The following is a 24,969-nucleotide window of genomic DNA, read 5'->3' as shown; positions in this document are numbered from 1 at the left end:
TGTTATTATTCCCCGTATTCAAATACTATTAAAAAGTGATCTCCTTAGATACACCACTGTAATTGAACTCCTTACGAAATATATCTGTGCGACTCCGTTAATTACCTCTGTATTGACGTTTCAAATACAGATCTTTTCCGAAACACTAACAAAGAAATTGTTGTTACATTTTAAAACTTTGTATTGCAAATATATTAAACAGATTATGTTCAAAGAAATGCCATTTAAGAGTGTTCTTAGCGGTTCGTTGGACAAAGTTCACATTGAACCATGTCTTGGTTTACAGTACAAGAATAGCCTGAACAAACAAAAAACATGAGAAAGTTAACATTAATATGATTTGCAGAAGAAATGTCATAGTCCAATTGGTAGTATAGAACTACAAGGCATGTTTCAGTAGTCCTTGATTCTAAGAAGTGTTATTCACTGCACAATGGCATACCGCCATGACATTGACTCTAAATGATAACTTATCGTAATGAAATATATCGAATAAAGTTTTTCTTTATATGATATTGACTTCATTCAACAAAAGAAATATATTATTAAGCCAGATTTATTTATTCAACATAATGGTATTCGAAATTATTTCAAGTTTGTTTTAAAGATGGACAAGAACAGACCGTTTTCAATTTTGGAAGAACAGAACTGACCATTTATTATAAATGAAGCATATACAGCCCATCGTCGTACTACACAATATAAAATATACACCCCCCCCACACACAAGTGCGCGCCACACACACACACGCACGTGCAGGTGCAGACACACAAACATAATAAATACATGCTTATAAAGAATCGTTGTAAAAATGTTGCTTTTTTATTTTGAAGATGTTTCGTCAATTCTCGAATCTGTTCTCATCGAAAGACAGTTCGTTTACAAAAATGGGTATTAAAACCCTGATTATCAGCTTGTGCTGTTATAATTTTCAGGTAAGAATATACAAATGATTAGAAAGCCATGTAATCTTTGTCATAATCCCACTTCTTATTTTTGTAAAATATTATTATGTTTTTTTGTTTTGTTGTTGTTTTTACTCACCATGGTGAACTGGTTAATCTTACATATTACTGTTCCTAAAAACCACGTTTCGGTTATATCAACCAGCAACGTGAGCGGCAAACACATGACTATAACGGCAATATCCGCAATAGAGAGGTTTACTATGAATATGTTGGTCACAGTCCTCATGCTGTGGTTTTGCCATATGACGCAACATACCAGCACATTGCCCAAAAGTCCGATCAAAAACACGACAATGTAAGCCGCAATAAGAATCCACTGGCTTGTGTCCGGAAAGATGCCGGTCGTGTACATATAGTCAAAATACTCGCTCTCAACCATGCACAGGTCATTGTGGTTGCAGTTCCGATTGCCCACATATGACATTACGTAATTTCCGGTTATATTGATGTTGATTATATGTCCTAAACCATCACCCATTTTCGCAAAACAAATGTTTCAATACCACTTTTTTCCAACAACTGTTTAAACGAAATTAAAAACTATTTGAAGGTTCCCAGTGGTCGTAATGCAACACAATCCTTTACTTCCCGCGAGATGGACACTTATCCGCAAGCCTGTCTAAGCATCATTGGAAAAGCGGTTCAATGGGAACGATCGCCCCTCTCTAATAAACCACCACAGCGCTGTGGAACTCATAAAGATAACTCCATCTCAAGACACACAAGAAAGACCATTGATGCAGAGCATTAATGGGCGCGTTGAGTTTATTTGTATGAAAAATGAATGACAAACGAAATTTATTACACAAAAATATTTCGTATTTTATCGGTTTCAATTAAACACCTCATGGCGGGCTCTTGTCCAGTCGATGTGTACAGCTAGGGTTAAACGCTACACACTAAAGAACGTATTGTGATGTATATTGCGATATGATAGGCCAGTACCATCATGAAATGATATATTGCGATATGCTTTTGAGTTTATCAATGACCGTCCGGGCCTATTGGAGCTTGAATTGGCCTATTGGAGCCCCAGGACTTGAATTGTGTTGAAATGCCATAAGTGACATCAGATAGCTGTGACTGCAATGCCCAGTAAACGTAAAGCACAGATACACGGGATACAACTTTCCTAGGTTTAACAAGTACTGAGAACACCTTTTCCTGAATGCATGTACTATCCTTTCAATGCAGAGCGCTAGGCAAGGGAGCTAATAGTACAATATTTTAACGCCTCTCGGTTTGACGCGGCCAGGGTTTGACCCAGTGATCTTCAATACACAAAACAAACATTCTACCACTGAGCTATCCGCGCAGTCATTTTTGCGATACCCTTTTTAAATGTTTCAGTTAGTTGCAACGTGACTGCTATCCTCAAGTCAATGTGTTCAACAAGGTAATAACGCTAAAAATCATATCGGAATATACATGAATACAAACATGTAAAACGGCATTTTGAGTTATGTATTATTTCAATTTTGGAAGTCTCTTATACCAATGTTTGTATTTTATAATAACAACTTTTCATTAACTTGCTATTTTTATTTCTTCTTATTTGTCTGTTATCATATTTATTGACTGCGGCATTTCGCTGATATTTACCCCAGTGGGAAGAAAACTACCAAAGCTTATCCGATGCTGTCATTTGTCAATCTTTTTTGAAGACCCGGTTTTGGAAAAACCCCCAATAATTTGGAACAATATAGAAGTATTTATAAATCATAGGATTTGATTTGCAGGAAGCTTGACAGGTAGAGGAAATTAGATATAAGAATTTGCATTAGCTATTAAAATAACGAATAACATGTAATTTAGAAAGCAAACCTTTTGTTACGTGTTTACGATTTGATGATCAAAAGTTCCTTCTTTCATTTCTTGTTTTTATCAGATGATCGCTTATTTCAGATGTGAGCACAGCTAGGGGCGGTCAATACTAGGAACAGTTTCATAACAATCTGCGCTTGAATGACCCTTGCCATTTCGTGTGAATTATTAAAATTTCTGCAGACTAAGATTTCAACAAAACTTGATTCATGGCTGTAAACTACCGATATGAGGTTACATGCAACAAATATTTACAATAAAATTAACCAGAATGAGAACTCTTTAATCTGTTGTTGATCAAATCAAGTCTTGAATCAAAAAAGTAGTTTTTCATATAAATATTGGACTTAACTTTGATTAGTTTAATTTGCATAGTGTCTAACATTGCCTGTTGTCGGCTAAACTAGAAAAAAGAAAATATTTAAGCTTTAAAACAAATTTTCAATGGTTAGGAACTGCCGAGGCGTTACGTTAAAATGTAACATATTGTCTGCTACGCTTTTTTCACAACAAGGGGACAAGCTGTTAAACATGCTGAACAACCATGTAACGTGGTAAGGAATTACAATAACAAAACTTTACTTTTTTACAATATGTTTGCTGTTTTTCAAAACAATTCATCATTTAACTTTGACCGAAAATATGAACGATTAATTAAACTAATTTAATTTATAGCTCTGCCTTCTATATGCAGTTCCGAAGCGGTTTTATATACACAGCGCATCGTTTCCATGAGGCGTCAATAAATAGGAACTACAAGATGCCAAAGAGAAGATTAATTCTTCAAAAGAAGTTGTTAAGATAAGCAAGAAATTAGAATTTAACTGAAAAAATATACGATCATAATTCGGACAGTTGATGGAATCAGCCGTGATTGGGATCGTAAAATCAAGAGTATCCTTAATTGGGCTTAACTTTACTTTAAAATATTTACACCTCAACTTCCATTCCTTAAATGAACTGCCTTTCGGCAATTCGATGAACGCAACATCTTCGGATATGTTCGGATCGCAATTAATCGCATAATAATATACATGAAAACTATTGATCTTGTAATTGTTTGTATTGTGTCAGCAGGTCCCGTAAAATATAAATCAACATTTTAGAAAGTGCTAAGTTATTATATTTGAAACGATTTGATGCCAAAAGTGTTTCAATTTTACGTTTTAAAGTGATTTCAAGTGGTTGATCTTTTCCCACATTATTGTGACGTCATTTGAAAATAAAAATTCCGGTAACAGTCCGGTCGTCCTATTTACAAAATGGGTAAGAAAGGATTACTGAAAGGTAATCCGAAATGAAATGAATTATTTTTTTGACGTGTCTTGAATAAAATAATGAAATATTGGTGTAAATATAAGGAATGAATTGCGGGGTTGATGTCATTATCGTGGTATGAACGCAATTGGGCTGGTCTAAGTGTGTGGAGTCCGAAGGACTCCACGCATACTTTGACCAGGCCAATTGCGTTCATATCCCCGATAATGACATCAATCCCACAATTCATTCCTTAAATGACGCGCATTTTTTCGTACACGATTAATTGAAAAATAACGTCATGCTGTCACATTGTATGAAGAAGGTACATTATACTTTATTGTCTTTATTTAATGCGATTTATGACAGACAGTAGCTTTCTGGTTTTATTTAATACGTTTTCGAAATAAAGTTCTGAAAGCTTTCGATAACTATTAATCATTCTGTGTGTTTCAGCACGATATCAAGGACAATTACAAATAAGATTTTATATTGATTCATGAAAATTATTTGTTGAACAATACGTCTAAGAAAACTATTATTGTTTTTCGCATCGCACACTCTAGAACCGCGTTGGAACGGACTTGCCGATTGTGTTCATACGTGACACGTGCATTCAGGCTCTGAAATGTTTTTGCTTGGAAATCCGAATTTGACAAATTTCTGTATTCATGAATAGCTTCCAAGACATATTGAAAAAGAAATTGAATAATGAAATAGGAAAATGATAAGCCTCAAGTTGATAATTAATTATTTTCTAATAGAGCAGCTAACAGGTCCTTACCAAAATGATGTTTTCTGTATGTTCTTTAATGAAATTAAGTTGTATTTTTCATAATGGAATAAACTCCAGACCATGTACATGCAAATTGGTATTTTTTTTTTCTAATAAAGCAGCGGACAGGTTCTTACCAAACTGAGGTTTTATGTATGTTCTTTAATGAAATTAAGATAAAACTATTTAGTTCGTCATTAGTCTTAAATTGGCGTGGCTTCAAATAGTTACCACGTACGCTGTTTTCATTGTAGCTACTAGTTTCCTTCTTGCAGTTGGGAACTGACATTGTACGGCACCGCTCAAGTGGATGCTCGCGTTGCTGATAATGTTGCACTTTAATCAAGACCAATCAAACCGAGATTGCTATTATCAGAAGTGTGATGTTAACAAATTGCCCTATCCTATTGATTTTGTTATGTATTTTCGTATCTAAAATGGTACCAAGATTTATAACGAAAAATATATTTAAAAAAATGTTTGTGACATACATAAAGATCATATTTAAATAATAAAACAACAACAACAACAACAACAACAACATTAATTTAATAAATTTGACTTCTAAGTGTTCATGTCACTTTCGTCAAACGTTAAAATAATATTAAGCCGTGTAAAAAGGTCTCGTCAGGAAAGCAATAAGCATCCACACGAACACTGCGGATGTTTGCTATTATTACTTGTGTTCTCAAAGACAGAATTATAGGTTTCACATTTGTTCTTTGCACTATATAAAGCTTTCCCCGCCTTTGCCTTCAATTATTTATTAACTTTAGAACAACACCAACCAGTTTTAGTTGAAAAAAAAACTTCGTACGAGGAGCAGTCAGCGTTAAATGCTACTGAAGCTCGTTTATGATTAATATTTCTTATTACAACTTCAATTATAAACACGCATGGGATTCATATCTCAATTTTCATGGAATTTAAGAAAAAATCGAGACTGTCCAATCAGGATCAGTTTCATGGACGGAACATATAGTATATATTTTTTTCCTGAACATGCCGTTCATGTTTGATTTTCGACTTCTGGGTTTGTCCCTGTAGTTTTACTCTATAATTGATCGGGAGTGTGCTTTATATTCTTAAATTGAAGTTAAAATGAAAACTAAACGGGAATGTCACACATCTCGAATGAAAACCCATGCTGATCAAAATTAAAAAAGTGAAAGAAAGTTTTAAGAAAAACAAAACAATAGGAAAGTGAGTTACGTATTTTGTCGGAGATCTTATTTCGTATCATACGAACTACGCAATCTGCTTTGCACCTAAACGAAGCCATTCATTGTTTTGTGACAAAATGTATCCGACTATAAAATGAACATTGTTTTTTGGTTTTGTAATGACATAATTTAACATAAAAAGCTGGCAACCATAACAAAGAGCATGGTGGATGTTGTGAAGAATTGATGTTCTTAAAAACAATTTCTACACTTGAAGCACTTTTGTCTGTAAATGCAAATACTTTTCCTCTAACTTGTGTTTTAAGTTTTGCTCCGCTCTTCAAGACACTATCAATGTTGCCACTAGTCTGTTTGCTAAAGCAGTGCTTAGGCATTCTGTCGCTATTTGTATAAATGAACCTTATCAGCTTTGATCAGGGGTACACCAAAGCTATACACATATAAGGATGCATAAGTCCGCATCTACACGGATTTGGAACGATACTTTTTATGCAAAACTACTTTTATTTTTGGAATGGCGCTATTGCCATGCACGATAACAAATAACATATTGTCAATATTTACATTGAATGATTTGTATCTTAACCAAGATAGTCAGATCTAGTATGTCGTCGGAAACCGTTATTTATTCAGTAAAAACATTAAGTCTGAACCTTCATTCAATATCCTGCTGCCTGTTTTGAACGTGGATGTTAACGCCCCTGAGAAGTTCCATTAACCTTTGCAAATAAAACTTAATGAACTACTGAATGTATTTTACCGCATTCGTATGTTAGTTTATATCTCGTTAATCACTGCAATTACATGTTTTGTTAAAGGCGTGGACGTGCATATCAATCACATCATTATATCTGGAATTATGCAAAAGATGGTGCCTTTGAATTTATGAGGAATATGGCCTGGATGCTCTAACAAAAACGAGAGGAAGCTCTTCCGACAAGACACTATTCATATTTTTTGTGTTTTCTATTGGAACTCTTTTGATAAATATTAAAGATGCACTCCTAATCCCAAATAAGATTAACCAAAATTGATAAAGTTGTTTTAATATACTAAAAGGGATGAATAAATGTCGAAAACGACTATTTTTATGAAGGATACCGAGTAAACTTTAAAAGAAAGGTGCCGAAAACACGCTATTTCGACATTATGACGCTATAGTAAACCACAGTAAATATTTTAGCAGTCGCCAATCATTTAATATTTTACGCTTTCATCTATTAAATGTTTTGATACAATTCTGTTATTAGTATTTAATATTTTCCATTAATGCATTATTTGATAAGTAGTTAAAGGATGTTCACTCAAAATTAATGTTTGTTATACATGTGTATTTACTGATTTTAAATAAGAGCGTCACTTTAACAATTGTTAGTATAGCTACAACTTGGGCAGTGCAGAGAACTTTTATTTTGCACTGTTTAAACAAGCTGTGTCTTACGTGACAAATAATATGAACTAAGGCGCTACCTCTACGGGCTTGAAGTGCTATTGCCGGACACTAAGTTTACTTATTAATAATAACTAAGTGAAACATACTAGGAGTAAAAGGGAAACGTTTTTTTTGTATATGTTAATAAAAATAACAAGCAGTTCTGTTGCTGTTAGCAATTTATTTAGTGTATACGCAACAATCTTCAATAATAGTGTATACATTATATATAATGCATTACTTTATATTTTATATGAAGTTTAGAGTTATTCTTCTTAATTAACTTAGTTAACTTAAATAAAGCTACTATGCATTTGAGATCAACTACACAGACGTATTTGAGGAATATGTTACAAACAGAAAATAAATAAAAACAAGCGCTGTCACAGAGACAGCGCGCTCGACTATTCCACCGCTTTTCGGTGTATGGACTGAAAAGTTTTGGAGAAACATGCATTGATCACTGTTATATTAGATTTCAATGCAATACATGATGTGCTGAGATATTTACATTAATTGAATTGGAAAATATTGGAGGTGGTATGCAAACTTTAACATAAATTGTAAGTTGAAAAGGGGGCATAATTTTGTCAAAATGCTTGAGGAGTTACCTCCTCCTGTGTACAGGTTGGGGCATGATGGTGAACAAGCGTGCAAAGTTTCAAAGCCAGATGTCAATGGACTTTGAAAATATTTGAGGTGGTACGCAAACTTATACGTAAATTCTAAGTAAATAAAGGGGCATATTTCTGTCAAAATGCTCGATACAGTGACCTCCTCCTGCGTACAGGTAGGGAGCATGATGGTTAACAAGCGTGCGAAGTTTCAAAACAGTATGTCAATGGATTTTGAAAATAATTGAGGTGGTACGCAAACTTTAACATGAGTGGTTATGCTGATGCTGACACTCGGGTGACTAGGATAGCTTTCCTTATTCATCGAATAGTCAAGCTAAAAATCATTACATACCAATAATGTTGCACTGAAGTATATTACAAACAAGGGTAATTATAATTTTAACTATAATTGAATGAGCAAAAATATATTTAAATATGATGGTAAAACATGGCAAAACATTTAATCAGTTACTTATAATTATGATTGTATATGAACAATATGTAGCCAAGCAGCTCTGGAAAATTGTTTGCAAAATATCTCAGTGAGAATACAGAATATATTCTTATTTGTTTGTTACAAAAACATTCACCACACCTCCGCCAAAAAAGTTGCAAAATGTTAACTATGAACAAATGTGTTGTTTCGATTTTAAGGGCAAATACAATTCTTCTTAAATTACAGAATTATCTTAACAATGCTTTCAAGGTGTAATTACAAACAAATGACTTCTAACCCTCACATAATGTTTAACCCACAGGGTGATCTAAAAAGAAATGATAAATTGCAATTACAGTCAACATTCAACAGAGCTGAAAATATATTCTAAATTAGCACCTATATAGAATATACAATAAAAGTAATCAAGTCAGTGATATTGTTGGAACTCACCCAAATAAGAACCCAGTGAAAAACTGCCAGCTGAGCTCACTAAGCACTATTTCATATATTTTTTTTATATTTGTTGAGTGTACAAGCCAATAGAGCAAGACCAAATTTCAGTACCAAAACCATTTATATATGAAAACAATTGAAACAATTAAAATGATTATATTATATAATTTATACAGAATGACATCATGAGGCTATTCAACTATTCACATATGTTAATATGCACAAAATAAGGCTACAGTTATCTACTATTAATTTATATAGATTTGAAAAAATGCTTGCAATATGTACAGTGTCAAATTATGTTGATAAAATTCAGTGTTCTCAAAAGCACAACTGACAGCTGGATCTTCAATGTTTAACATATATATTAGTTCAACAACATACAGTGATCTTGGATTCATTGACAGTTAAAACACCATAACTATTATACACCGAACTGGTGTCTTCTTGAAAAAATCATGAATAAAAGAAACCGAACAAACCGGCAAAAACTGAAAGTATCTGGTTTTAAATGCTAAATATGGCACAAAATTAACAGAACAGAGTTTTGCAACTGTCTATACGTTGCTCAATTATTACATATTTGCTGTAAATGTCACATTTTGTATTATTCACACAAACAAGTTGGACAGGGGTGACTAACATCTGCATTCTCTTAAAATATGGGATTCTGTGCTGCATCCAGTTTCAAATTGTTTGACCACTTCAGGCTGCTGGGACATCAGAATCTGCAAATAACATAAATGCAATGTTTTTAACAGAATAAAAGTACTAACTACTACTGTGAAGGTATACCAGTTAACAATCATTTGAGGCATACGCACTTCTTTATGTAGTCATAAATTTGATATAGTCACATATGGTGATAATTAAAGAAGTCCAACTTCAACACAAATTATTTATTTATGAAACAACGTTTTGGCCATTCGGCCTTCATCAGGTTGTATGTATATAATGAACAGGAAATGACATCAACATCAAATGACGTCAACGTTGATAACGTTGATATAGTCACAAAATGATAGTCATAGTGTAATTTGACGGATTCAAAGATCAAGACAAAATAGATGAAATATATTATGTTTGAATATTTTGCAATGAGTATTAAACAACTCCAGGTAATCGAATACAAAGAATACAAAGAAGCATTTTAGAGGAGTCAGAAATGCACTTGCTTAAAATCTCTTCTTACTTGAAGACATTTTCCATTTTCTGGAGGTGGTATGGAATTCCAGACAGAACTATCTTGAACAGGATTTTTTGTCCATAAAGGTCCTCTCGAGCTTCAGCAACCAGGTGGCTATAAAAAAAAGATCCAATACATTTGTGCTTTTACAGAATGTTGAAATGTATTAAGAAGTATTGAGAGATAAGACAAAAACCTGAAATTTATAAAAAAGCAAACAAAATAGTTCATTAGAAAATGATATAATCTCATGGCCGTGACCGGAAATAATTTACAACCAGCATGAAACAATGTTATTTAGGAATGAAACAAACAGAAAACATAAACTTAAAAGATTCAAACCCGCTACTGTTTGGATACATTCTCATAAAGTGATTGTGAAATACTAATAATTTACCGCATGATGTCTAATCCAATTTGAGTTCGGCTGGCTGGTCTGTCATCATCCCCATCTCCAACCTGTTGCAAACAATAACGAATTAATATTACCCAGTAAGTTATTAAGGAATTGGATTACTAAAAAATGTCCACTATATCTGGTAGATGTAATTACTAAAAATCTTATTTTCATAAGGACATTCACTAAAGGCTTTGAGTTGGGTTGGTGAAGCTAGCGTTTATGCACCAGTCAATTATAACCATCCCCCCAGGTCCGGGGAATAGCAGGGACTTTGACTTCTGGTCAAGCCAACCCCGGCTAAAATCTCCGCCCTGTGGGGACGAACAAATGGTAAAATCCCTGCCAAATGCCCCCGCACCCCAGGGACTCTTGGTAAGCCCATTCCCCGCTATATTTTGCGCAAAGACAAAACCACCGCATTCATCCGGCACTGCGGGGCCACCTGAAAGGTAACTAGAGCTATCACTGAAGGTCATTAATATCCCCGAACGCCGCCCTGATATGAAATTGCAGTCAACTATTTGGAAAGCCAACCTATATATGACAACTTTATGTTATGAACAATTGTCATTGTAATTTGCTAAAATAGTGTGATGATTCATGTACAATGAACTCCTTCTTATTGTGCTGTACCATTGTATAAAGTTTTATTACATTTCAACCGGTAGATTTCAAGTTATCCTCCGGACAAGAAAAAAGTAACAAAGGGCAATAACTCTGTAATTGGCTCAAATAGAATTGCGGTTCCTATACACTGCACTTCCGCTCATTATGATCTATCACTGTATGAAGTTTTATTAAATTCCATTCAATAGTTTTCAAGTAATGCTTCGGACAAAAAAAAATAACAAAGGGTAGTAACTCTGTAATTAGCTGAAATAGAATTGAGGTGCCTATACACTGCACTTCCTCTCATCATGATCTATCACTGTATGAAGCTTTATTAAATTCCATCTAATAGTTTTCATGTTATGCTAGGGACAAGAAAAAAGTATTAAAGGCCATAACTCTGTAATTAGCCAAAATAGAGTTATGGTTCTTGTGCACTGCACGCACTTCCTCTCATTGTGCTTTACCATTGTATGAAGTTTCAATAAATTCCATAGAGTAGTTTGCAAGTTAATGTCTGGAGAAAAAAAAATGACAGCAAAAAACAAATAATGGGAAATAACTCAGTAATTAGCTAATGTAGAGTTATGGTTCTTGAACACTGCACTTCCCCTCATTGTGCTTTACCATTGTATGAAGTTCCAATGAATTCCATCCAGTACTTTTCAAGTTATACTCCAGACCAAAAAAGAAACAAAGGGCAATAACTCAGTATTAAGCAAGAATAGAGTTATGGTTATTATACACGGCACTTCCTTTCATTATGCTCTACCATTGTATGAAGTTTAATCCAATTCCATGCAGTAGTTTTTAAGTTTTGCTCCGGACAAAGTTGCAACGGGCCGACCGACAAACCGACCGACCACAGGGAATAAATATTATTAAAAGTTAGAAAAAACAACATCATGATAGTATTTAACAGTTTTTTCCATTGATTTTTTAATTGAATTGTCCCTGACACGAGGAAATAGTAACTAGAATATATTTTACTTCTTATAATTGATACTTATTGTTCTGGTTGGTGAAAGTTATATTAACAGATTTCCTAAATAAAGATGAAGTTTACAGACGCAACCTCACATTTGACAGTTTAGACATTATTTAGTTTTTGTATTAGATGAAAGAATCAGCTAATTTTTGTATCATTACAAAAACAGATCTCAAGTGTATGAAAATGTCTCTTGAATTACATTTTTCCTCAAACATTATTAAGCAACATGGCTTTTTCTGCCCAATTCGGGAAAAAGATCCTAGACATTTTGGATAATTTTGCGTCGTGAAATTGCTGACATTGGGAAAATTAGCTGTTAAAAGAAAAAGCTGTCTAGTCTCCTGGGAATTAGGAAATGATTTTATATTAGTTTAAATCCCTTAAATAGAACCAAAATGGCTGAAATATCAATCCTTGGGTGTAAATATCTATTGCAAAAAATCAATCAGGACGGGTAATATTACATACAGATATATCTGAATGTGATGAAAATCAATGATTTCCGAGTACAATTATCAAAAAAACTTTACATCACATAATTTATTAGGATATTGAAAATTAACCAGTACCAAGAACCAAGACTTCCTAAAAAAATCTGAATATTTGGAAAAACATCCTATATTTTGCTTTGGTCCGAAAGTCGAACCCGTGGGTACTATAGAAAAAGCCCTGAGTCAGTACTACGCTTTTAGCCATGAAACATATTTTTTTATACTAAATAAATTCCAATGAAACTGTCCAATATGTATCTAAAACTCACATTCGGCAGCTAGATGGTTTATGAAAGGGCGTGGTTACAACTGACTGGTGCATAATTTAAAGGAAATATAAAAATCTGCAATCAGATCTTTTATCAGCAATCTTTTATCATTTGTTTGCAGATATCTACGCAAAAAATTGCTCTTTCCACGGCAAAAAAAAACAACAACGTAAAAACGGTAAATCTGTGAGAGTGCAGCTTTAAATTCAATCACTGAGAAATGAAAATACATGACATGAATAGGATCATAGCTCCACCTGCTAAATTGTCATTATTTATTGTCAGAATTTGAATTAATCCATTGAAGTACAATTGGGACAGAAAAATGTATGACAATTGCAGGGCTGGAACCCGGGACCCCTTTGCTAACAGGGCGAGTTCTTCACCAACTGAACTACTGAGATGCATTCACATTTTCTGACAATCTAAATATGAGAGCTGGCTGAAATTTCAAACAGTAAAAAATATCAATATGTTTGAATCAGTGAAAGATTGTTTTTCTATTGTTTAAAAATGTCTATAAATCACCACAAAGCATATTTAATAAAAATGTTTTGAATTGCTATGCCTATGCTTTACTCTACTACTCAAAATTTGATAGGGATCATGTTTTTTAATATAAAGTACATACGTATTTCAAGAAAACGATATATCAACACTAAATGTTATCAAATGGCATTGTTTCAGGTTTCAAATGTCATAAGATATCAGTACCAAACCAATTCCGTTCAAGCGTAACAGACTCCTAAACATAGGGGTCAAAAGCAGGCGTATATCAGGTTGTCAACAAATTTGGAAAGTCAACAGAATACCTTAGAACTTTTCTTAAACCAATGTTAGTAGCGTGTGTGATGTCCACGAGTGTCAATAAAAGCTTGACATCGCCTCCGCATGTTGCTGATAAGCCTCCGGAGCTGTTGCTGAGGGAGTCTGGCCCATTCCTCATGGAGCGCTGTTCTGAACTGATGAACCGTTGTTGGCTGGACCGGACGAGCAGAAACAGCTTTCTGAAGCATGTTCCAGGCATGCCCGATCGGGTTCATGTCGGGGGAACGAGCTGGCCAGTCCTTTCTCTCGATGGTAGCATTTTTCAGAAATTGGTTTGTGATGTTTGCTCTGTGTGGGCGCGCATTATCATCCATGAGAATGAAATCAGGACCGATTGCACCTGCATACGGTCGAACATAAACGTCCAGGATCTCGTTTCAATAACGAACAGCCGTCAACGTACCGTTTTCAATTACGTGTAAGACTGTTTTCCCGTGCATGCTGATTCCAGCCCATACCATGACTGAGCCCTTGCCATAACGGTCATGTTCGGCGACACAAACAGGAGCAAAACGTTCATTACGTCCCCTCCACACTCTGGAACGTCTATCTGTAAAGTCAATACAAAACTTTGACTCGTCTGTAAAAAGCACTGTGGTCCATTCGTTTAACGTCCATCCAACGTGTTGACATGCCCAATCCAAACGCTCCTGGATGTGGTATCGGGTCAATGGGATGCGAATTGCCGGCCGTCGTGCCATCAAGCCAGCACTATGCAAACGATTTCTGATGGTTTGCGTTGAAACTCTTACGTTTGTGGCGTTCTGGAAGTCATTACGTAACGAAGTGGCGTTACGAAAGCGGTTACGTCTGGCTAAAACTGTAATGTAACGATCCTGAACGTCAGATGTAGCCTTTGCACGACCACCACCATGTCGATGTTGAGCATTTCCATTCGTTTGATAACGATTCCACATCATGCAAACTACACTTTGTGACACATTCAGGTGTTCTGCCACAGTCCTCTGAGACAACCCTGCCTCCATCATTCCAATGCCAACATGCATTTCATCAGGAGTTAAACGTATTCTGTTTAGCATTTTGAACACAATGTGCTAGATGATCCGAACAAAAATCGAATACACGAAGCGAAAAACAAGAAATGACCACATGTTTAAGTTGTTACATGTATGCCAAATAGCCTTATTTCGTGGATATGCAGTTTTCCGGGCCGCCCGTGCACGCGCTGGTAGCAATACAATCAAAATCATCGAACATTTTAGAGGCCTGCGAAGGGATAAAACTAATGCTTTGAGATTAAATAAGCATGCTTATTTGGTTAAGTTTTTACAAATAACTAATCAAGTGATCCTTATCAAATTTTGAGTAGTATATATTAGAGCTGGCATTGTAAATGTCTTGTTAATTTTACATGAACAATATCGCTTTTTAAGTAATTCATATAGATTGTGTTTGAAGAAAAAAATTGGGAAGAAAATATTTCTCGACCATATTCTACCTCAAGTCGAAACAGCAGTTAGGAAGAGTAAATTGCACACTGCATAAAGAAAAATCACTAATCTACAAGCATGTTAAAAACTTCTGAAAAAAATTGCGAAAACCGCCACTGTTTTTGTGCTGAACTGATGACCCCGCATTTTCTGATTATATGCAGAAGAAAAAAGGTATTATAAACATTGCTTGTCGTGAGGGGAAACCCCTCCCGAACCCACCCCATTTAAATAATTAATTACTTAAATGCCATTTTTTACTTTGTAGGAAAGAGTTTGTCTAAAACTGTCTTGTATGCTTATACATGCCTTCAGCTGAATAATTTTGAAAAGAGGTTAACTTAAAGAAATTCTGTGCGAAAATATGTGCCAGTTTAAGCGAGACATGTCAATACATTTCATCTCGCCTAAAGGTATCCTTCTGAAAACCTTGGTAAAAAATCACCAGTAAGACGCTGTAGCTATAGTGTTATCATGTAATTCTGCCAAAAAGAAACGCTGCCTTTTATGCTGAAATCTCCCCCCGGTTCATAATCTATAATATTCACATTATTATGCTTGTTAAAACCAGGTCAAACATGCCAAATTTGATGGTTGTCGGGAGGGTTTCCCCTCCCCCCTTCCGAACCCTCCCCTGAAAAACAAATTATGAATTACTAAACATTTGATTTCATTATTTGTGCTGAAGTGGTTTTCTGTAATTTCATTCATACATCTTTATCGCTTAACGTATTCGCGAGTCATCTGCCCCACTCTGCCATGACAAAAATATTAATTTTTATTTTATCATCTGTAAGACAGCCCCTTTAATGGGCGACCGAGTCTAGCCTGTGTGACCAGCTGCCCGTTCAACTCAGTTGGAAAGAGCGCCGTGCTAGTGTTCCTGCGGCCGTGAGTCTAAGCCCCACACCAGGCACACTTTTCTTCTCAGGTTTACCATAATCATGCACAACGATTTTTAATGAAAAACAAATGTTTTTTTTTAGATTTAGTTTTCACTACTTAGCGATGAAAAAGAATATTTTATTAGATTTCTATTCAAAAAGCATAAATTTTTGTAACCCGGAAATGAATTTCAACCGCGAAAATTCATTATCTTTCAGAATAACATTCTTATTTGACAAAATATTATCAGGATCTCTCAAGACATTGTTGGATAAATATTCTGTGGCATTTTGACATAATGACGAAGTACTTGCCTTATGTCGACAGATTGTTTCGTAATAATGTGAATGCTTTTTGATCCATAATCTGTTAAAATCTTTTTTTGTAAAATTTGTCCAACTCTTAAATAACCCCAAACATGTCGCCAAGAATAAATGTTTTAACCCCAAAATGATCGTTTCTCAAATCTAAATAAAACAAGCATTTTCAACGTTTTAGTTTTTGACCTTCCCCACCCACTTTGGAATTGATGTGGATACCGTTTGAATCACTTTAGCTTGTTCATTACGTAAAAACCAACGTTATGTCATTATGATGTTCAAACAGCAACGTATGAACGATTGAATTTACAATAACACGTATAATTCTTAGTTCAACTCACCGTGAAAACAACGTTAAATCCGTGTTATTGCATCATGATATTGATATATGCAAATCATTGTTTTCATCAACTGTCGTAAAATGCGCATAAATACATTTATCTTAATTATTTAGATATCCGGTTTAGATGGTATTTTTTAAGATGTGGGGGGGGGGGAACAATTGTTATGACAAACAATTGTTCGTTTTGTATTATTATTGCAGAGTTATGAAATATTATTTCCGGTCAAAAGAAGTACTCTTTAGACGTGTATTCATTATATGTGTTATCCACTCCTTTTATGGAAGTGCCTAAGGTGGATTGTACATGTACCTCGGGTATTTCCGTATTGATTTCCATTGGATAACGGAGGTCAAACCCCGCCCTAAACATGTACAATTTGCTTGCCGGCATGCAGGCGCTTTATATGAACAATGTATGACGTGCTTTTCTGGTTCTCATTTTCACAGTTCAGTGGTGCCCAAATTTTTTAATGCCTATCACTCCGGCAAAAAAGAAGTAATCCCTTGCATACACGTACAAACCGTAAGAGGGCTTGTACAGACAAACGCTTCGCGTTTGTCTTCAAGCTCGTAATATATTTGTTTCGAAATAATTAATATAACTACTTGGATATGAAAATGTGATCGGACGAAACGATGGTTTGTAAGAGAGTCCCACCTTCACCACTATACACCTGGCTTTGTGACTTGGTTATTTCATTGCCATATTACCTATGATATCTGTGTAATCCATGTTGTCTAACCAAAGATTTTTAAGCGAGTCGTAAATATCAGCCATCAAAGAGCGTAGCTTATATTAATTTCGGAGCTGGAATGAACTAAATATTGCTTGGTCAGACACTGGTGGCTTTACAGGAAAGTTTCTTGGTTGACCAAGTTTTTGACGCCGTTGCGACTCGTACAAATCATTGCCTGCCTGATGGTTGTTGCTTTTCAGGATATGACCAAAAGGAAAACTTCAAGTTGTCAGAATCGAACAGATCGATTATCGAATGATTTACATGTAATGTTCCGGTTTCTGAACCGTCGTGTAAAATAAAATTATCCTCCGTTTACAAATAAGAATATTATTTTTTATATTGAAAACAAAAAAGAATCATCTTAATTTCAATTGCTTTGAAATGATCATGAAACACAAGTTCACTGGAGGACATGCTCACTGGCGTCTTAAACAAGTTTATACGAACATAACCTCACCCTTGTCGCCAATAACAACATTAGAGTGAATAAGAATAAAGTTAAACTGGCATAATTAAGTATAGGTAACTAATAGGTAACTAATTAAGTAGAGGTAATTAAGTAAAGAACCGGATAGAAACGTCCCCTTGCAAACGAATGAATGAAGCCGGAGCAAGAATGCCAACTCTTTAAAGGTATGATGCATTTTATAGTTCAAAGACAACCATGGTTGAGAGAATCTATTAATGAATAAATGATTACACAAACAATGTGGTTAAACGAACATAAAATAACCAATGCAGCCCAGGACAAGCTAACGTCGTAAGCAGTTGGGAAAAGTCGACAGATGTTTAGATAACACATTTTAACGAAGATGAAATAATCTCGATCCCAAGAATATTGTGTTCATCCGATGTGAATGCGGTAGAAAAGATCCGTGTATATAGAAAGTTATGGTTCTAGTAAATATAAATCAGAATGATATTGTCTCGCACAAAATAGCAAAAGTATTCGATTTAGAACAGGAACAACTCTGAACAAAATAGTTATACCATTCCATGATCATTTCAACCAAGGTCAAGCTAATTTAGTATGATGTCCAGTTAAAATATTGTCCGATCCATACATAACATAGTTTAACGAAAATTAAATAATTACACGCACTGGTGCTCTAATAGAAATGACAAGAATGTATTATTTACGTCTTCTTTCGAATCTTTCCAGATAATGGATATAATTGTGTAACTGTTTTTCTGCTTAATGCCAGTTCGGGAACATAATTGTGCAGCCGTGCTATATCAATGCCAGTTTGGGAACATAATTGTGCAGCCGTGCAATATCAATGCCAGTTCGGGAACATAATTGTGCAGCCGTGCAATATCAATGCCAGTTCGGGAACATTATTGGGCAGCCGTGCAATATCAATGCCAGTTCAGGAACATAATCGTGCAGCCATGCAATATCAATGCCATTCAGGAACATAATTGTGCAGCCGTGCAATAGCAATGCCAGTTCGGGAACATTATTGTCAGCCGTGCAAAAGCAATGCCAGTTCAGGAACATTATTGTGCAGCCGTGCAATATCAATGCCAGTTCAGGAACATAATCGTGCAGCCGTGCAATATCAATGCCAGTTCAGGAACATAATCGTGCAGCCATTCAATATCAATGCCAGTTCAGGAACATAATCGTGCAGCCGTACAATATGGTCAATAAGAACCTACAGTGCTTCACACAAGTCATACGCTGAACTTTATGGCAACAAAACATGGTACAAAGTGAACTGTTAATCAAAGTTTAGTGTTTATCAAAGTTAAGTGTAAATCAAAGTATATTGTAAGTCAAAGTGTATTGTAAATCAAAGTGTATTGTTAATCAAAGTTTATTGTTTATCAAAGTTTATTGTTAATCAAAGTCACCAGGTCAAAAGTCATAAGCCATGTGGTGAAGTTTCATTTCGATTTAGTTGGACTGTATTTAATTCCCCAACATTTGAAAGCTTGTAATTATGTGCTTTCCAAATCACTATTTAAACTAAAATAAAGAAGAAAGAATAACCTTTAATTAATTTAATTTCATGTTTTTGTTACTATGTTCACAATTTATATTCTACCAAGATAGTTTTTGGTATTTTAACAACCCAACCTTGCTTTATATAGTCTATCTATCTCCACTCAGAACCCCGCGAAAGTACACGTGCTTTATAACTATGATCTCCGTACAGAAGGAGATATCTTCGGCCATTACAGACAGAGACATCTCCGTCCATTACAGACGGTGATATAAAGTACAAAGATGTTGACGTTTAAATGGTTTTGGGCGGGAAAGTGAATTATACCACATAAATAAATATTATACATGAAACATATAAGAATTATTTGAGTGTCAATTGCTGTCTTATGATAAGGCAATAATTACTATTAAGCATTATTTATAATATAGTTCGTTTTATATAAGAAATTCGCGTTCTTTGCGACATGCCATAAGTATTGAGAACATAAATAGTGAAAAACGCATTAATGAAACTTGACAAACCAAGCATAGATTTTTATAGAGTAATAGAAGTATTCAAAATAATACTTTCAAATATAAACTTAAATTAAATCATAACATGTCTGTTTTATGGACGGTGTACAATTACAGTTAATTTGCATGCCCATTCACTAATAATGGATAATGGGTACAACGCTTAAATATACCGTAGCAGTTGAACCATAACATAATTTATAATATTGTCAAAATACTTTAAGCTAGCGTGTGCAAGTGGGACATTCAGTTGCATGTATTCAAGGCGCGTTTGGTAAAGCGAACAATACCTAAGTTCTCGTCTGCTATTTTCTATTATACTCGTGTGGTAGGTATATGAACAAGTATCCATTTGGATCCAGATTTTTTTTCGTGTTTATAACAGAGGGCTTGATGAACTTTTTATGCCGGATGTGAAAATGTCGAATGCCATTTCGTCCCTTAATATTCTTACCACAGTTTGGACACGGACAGTGCCGTCAAAGAGCCGGACTCTCCGTATCCTGGTGTGTAAACGGGCCTTTTTGCAGAGTCTTAGCCCAGTCAATTTGAACGCTGGACACATCAGTCAAATAAGTATTTTACATCTTTACTTGACAATATGGACTTACTATTGTGACAATAAAAATCATTGTGTATCATAATGTGTTTAATTAAACTAGAATTTGATAATTTATTTCACAACAAAGGTTCATCTGATTTGCAATGTTAATCCATTTAAGTCTTATGAGTACACGAGTACTAGAAGTTATGACTATATATGAACATGATGCGATATTTAATATACGAATCGATAATACTGTTCTGGTCATTAACAGCTTAAAAGGTTCAAACTTGTTTAGCTCCCAACAATATTTGGTAATATATTTGTTTTAATTAATGTTAAATTTATCTTACAATCAAAACGATAAATTGAAACTCATCTTCAACAAATATACAAGTCCTCTTATAATTTATCTGCTAGTTTCAATATTGCAATAGCGTAATGATTATCTTAATTATAGTTAAGAATCTTAACTTTTTCAATATTAACAAACAATATTTATGCGAAAAGCTACAGAAACAAGCCCAGTAGCAAAAGGTTTAAACATAAATATTTATGCGAAAAGCTTCAGAAGCAAGCCCAGTAGCAAAAAGGTTTAAACATAAATATTTATGCAAAAAGCTACAGAAACAAGCCAAGTAGCAAAAAGGTTTAAACATAAATATTTATGCGAAAAGCTACAGAAACAAGCCCAGTAGCAAAAGGTTTAAACATAAATATTTATGCAAAAAGCTACAGAAACAAGCCAAGTAGCAAAAAGGTTTAAACATAAATATTTATGCGAAAAGCTACAGAAACAAGCCCAGTAGCAAAAGGTTTAAACATAAATATTTATGCGAAAAGCTACAGAAACAAGCTCAGTAGCAAAAAGGTTTAAACATAAATATTTATGCGAAAAGCTACAGAAACAAGCTCAGTAGCAAAAAGGTTTAAACATAAATATTTATGCGAAAAGCTACAGAAACAAGCTCAGTAGCAAAAAGGTTTAAACATAAATATTTATGCGAAAAGCTACAGAAACAAGCTCAGTAGCAAAAAGGTTTAAACATAAATATTTTTGCGAAAAGCTACAGAAACAAGCTCAGTAGCAAAAAGGTTTAAACATAAATATTTATGCGAAAAGCTACAGAAACAAGCCCAGTAACAAAAAGGTTTAAACATAAATATTTATGCGAAAAGCTACAGAAACAAGCTCAGTAGCAAAAAGGTTTAAACATAAATATTTATGCGAAAAGCTACAGAAACAAGCTCAGTAACGAAATTGTTAAATATAAACACGGTTAAATGGTAAACACCAAAGACAAAAATCACAAACAAGAAACATGGAAGAACAACACAAATCTCCACAAGCAGCACAGTGCTTACATACTATATATAAAAAAAACTTGGTATGTTTATCAAGGATTGTTAGGTACCACCTTGGAACGGTCAGTAAAATGTAAATTTAGTGGGGATTTAAACAGTTTAAGTGCACAAACCTCGCTCTAATCCCAACAATCCTAAATAAAGATAAAACCCAAAAGGTAAATCTTATCAAAGTATGCATTAACTTGAGGAATCTTACCAATAAAACAAATAATAATAAGCTGAATACTCAGTAAGTCCACCCAGGATGATTAAAAACAGTACTTTTCATTTAGACTATTTTCAACCATCTTGTAAAAGGAACGTTACTTATTTAGCCCATTGGCTAAATGTTACCTGTCTAAATCATTCAACATGGACTTCTATAACACATAAGTTGTGTATGCAGGAGTTCAATTTGAAGCCGATATATATTCATATAAGATTTGCTTTAAAGTCAGACGATCTTGACCATTCGTCTGTAAATGGAAACATAAAAGCAGACATGAACGAATCAGAGATCTATCATTGTTATTTTGAAATCAAAATTGTAACTATTGACGAAGTTTTATCTGATCAAAGTTCTTATAATTAAAAAAGCTAACAAGAATGCCAAAGTGAAAAGAAATGAAAAGCTAAAAGCTAAAAGCCAGGTCACATGTTTAAATTTGTGATTTACACCACACAGAAATAAATATTTTCGTAAAAATTGATTTTTCATTTCATTTATAAAACGGGCAATCAGTTATAACACCCAGCCTCATTCATGTATCACAGATTTTTCAAACAGCTGAAACTGCTAACTTTTTGAAAATCGGATGTATCGAAAGCTCATCAAGAGTAACAACGGCGGGGAGGGGGGGGGGGGGAGTAACTTGTGCCTTTAAACAGTATCTTGGTTAATTTTTAGGCTACCGGACTTATACCTATAGTTTCTTTTGTCCCTCAAGTACTACCGCCGTCGGATATAGCTCAATAAGGAAGTTGGCTGTCGATAAAAATATTACTTAATGACCTTAGTGCTTTTGAGTCCAATTTAAGAGATTTCATAACTTATAAGAAATTTGAAGTTAATACTCTGTGTCTTTGAAGTGTACAATAGGTAGGCACTCTATCGGACCATTATGAATTATGATTAATTTCAATAATCCGAAGTTAATGTTAATAGAGCAATTTGATCAGTCACTGTAAAATATTTATAAATCGCATTTTTCCTTTAAAATGTTGAATATCATAATGTCTTAAACAACTATGAACTTTGAATAATAGACTAGATTAAGTGAAGCGCCATAATAATATCTGTCTGCCGGATTTTGATACAAATGTTCTAAAATATTGCGAACCACAAAATGTCCAGAATTCACTTACGGTCACAAACTGGGTTATTTTACAAAAAGCTGTCCCCAGGAACCAGGTTTCGGTGACGTCTGTCAAGACTGCTGTAGGCAGACAAATAAATAGAACGAGGATGTCTGCTATTGACAAGTTCAACAGAAACAAGTTTGTCACAGTACGCATGCTCATCATTCGGTAAATAGTAAAGCACACGAGCATATTCCCGGCAAATCCTACGACAAAAACAGCAAAGCTAATTGATATAATTATCCACTCGTACGGCTTTGGATCTGTAATATCTTTAAACATATAGTCAAAATAGTCTTCTGACTCCATACAAAGGTCATTGTGGTCGCAAGGCGTGTGTATAAACTCCTTGTTCGATACCGAGGACACTTTTTCCGAGCTGTTTTCCATATCCGTTTCTTATTTATAAGAATCTGCAATATTGTCAACTTTTATCGAAACTTAGTTCTTTAAGATGAAGTTTAACTTTATTTTCCTATAATTTCATTTTTATCCAATTTTCACATAATTCACTTATTAGAATTTGGTGTTTGTACCTAGCTAGTTTAACTTCCTGCTATATAAATTCATTGCAAGTATACATAAAATTTGAATGCATTTAAATATGAAAAAGTAACATGACACAAACATGCTGAGTGTTCAGTAATATGAATATGATACCCGGATTTAACAGCATGTTAAATGTTAAAACGTTAAGTGTAACAAGATATTGAGTTTGTGTTAAGGCATCATATGCAGTGCATCAAGTTACGCGCATTCATCGTTCGTACCGTATATTGTGCACCCTTTCATGCGGTATCATGGACATCGATAAACTTAATATAGCCTGATTTTATAAACTTTTAATTGCCGTGACAGTTTTGTATAGCTTATTTGATATACTGCATGTCATGCACGCGCCATATGTTTATCATCTTCAGTTACTTAATGATAAATTGCAAAAGGAATTAGTCAGTATATTCGCCATGTTTTGGAATATGATGTTCTTGATCTAGTTTATGTTTGAACGAAACATATGGATTTAATTGTTTTATATGAAGCATATGTCATATCTAATTGGTTAAATATAATACAAATATGTCGGGATATGTCGAAATAAGTATTTTGATAAACAGTATGTTAATTTCATATTGATTTTATGAACCACTGAAGAAATATAGGTTTTCCGTTCTGAACGTAGGAAGAAGTTGGTAGGAATTGTAGTTAGGCAAGGACTGACCTCAAACTTATGTAGTCTAAAATGCACGCACGTCTGATGCTTATATCTTCTCTCACCAAACAAACCTCGTGGCATCTGTTGCTTATCGTTCGTCAATCATTTATTACTCCAAAGGCCGTTGTATATTTCATTGTATCTTCTATTAGAATTATTTCGGTTTTACCTCTTTAAGATCACATTAAAGATTAAATCACCAACGTAATACGTGAGTTATGGTAACCATGAGTCTGATTGGAGTCATACATTTGGTTTCGAATGAACTGGCCAAGCCACAATGGCCAATAAGACGTCAGTTAATGACTTGGTATGTAATACAATGATACACATACTATATTTAAACACATTAAAACGAAAGCCGATATTATATCAGCTTCACGCTTCTTTTCAAATACTACTAGTAGTAGTATGAGTTATGTTTAAAAATGCACTGCTGAGTAGTGAAGTAAGATAAAAACCAAAGTACAAATTGAATTCAATCAAAACACGTATATGAAGAGTTAAATTCTACAAATAGATCTTCATTCATGAGAGTGTCATAAAATTTGTAGATACATTACCATATTTTAAGCAGGT

At 34.4% G+C, this 24,969-nt stretch overlaps 1 protein-coding gene and 1 long non-coding RNA gene across 4 annotated transcripts in view; both read right to left on the bottom strand.

Moving 5' to 3' along the window:
- The window catches only part of LOC128230277 (orexin receptor type 2-like), a 37,625-nt gene extending 13,783 nt beyond the window's left edge, over positions 1–23,842 (bottom strand). The window contains exon 1 of one of the 3 annotated variants that reach the window (XM_052942412.1): positions 23,184–23,842. In XM_052942412.1, the coding sequence (XP_052798372.1) occupies positions 23,184–23,567 (384 nt within the window). In that variant the 5' untranslated portion in view covers positions 23,568–23,842. Of the gene's footprint in view, positions 1–1,045; positions 1,470–23,183 lie in introns of those variants that run through there. The other 2 variants (XM_052942413.1, XM_052942411.1) reach the window with 2 other exon arrangements.
- LOC128230278 (uncharacterized) lies at positions 9,035–10,655 on the bottom strand. The gene is made up of 3 exons (XR_008260194.1): positions 10,534–10,655; positions 10,143–10,250; positions 9,035–9,678 (listed from the first exon to the last, which is right to left on the bottom strand). It is a non-coding gene; the product is annotated as an uncharacterized LOC128230278 (long non-coding RNA).
- Positions 23,843–24,969: the final 1,127 nt, after the last annotated feature.

This window comes from Mya arenaria, chromosome 4 (assembly GCF_026914265.1).
Source record: "Mya arenaria isolate MELC-2E11 chromosome 4, ASM2691426v1".
Classification (NCBI taxonomy): domain Eukaryota; kingdom Metazoa; phylum Mollusca; class Bivalvia; order Myida; family Myidae; genus Mya; species Mya arenaria.
Note: the sequence above shows the minus strand (reverse complement) of the source record. Positions and strands in the feature narration are given on the sequence as shown.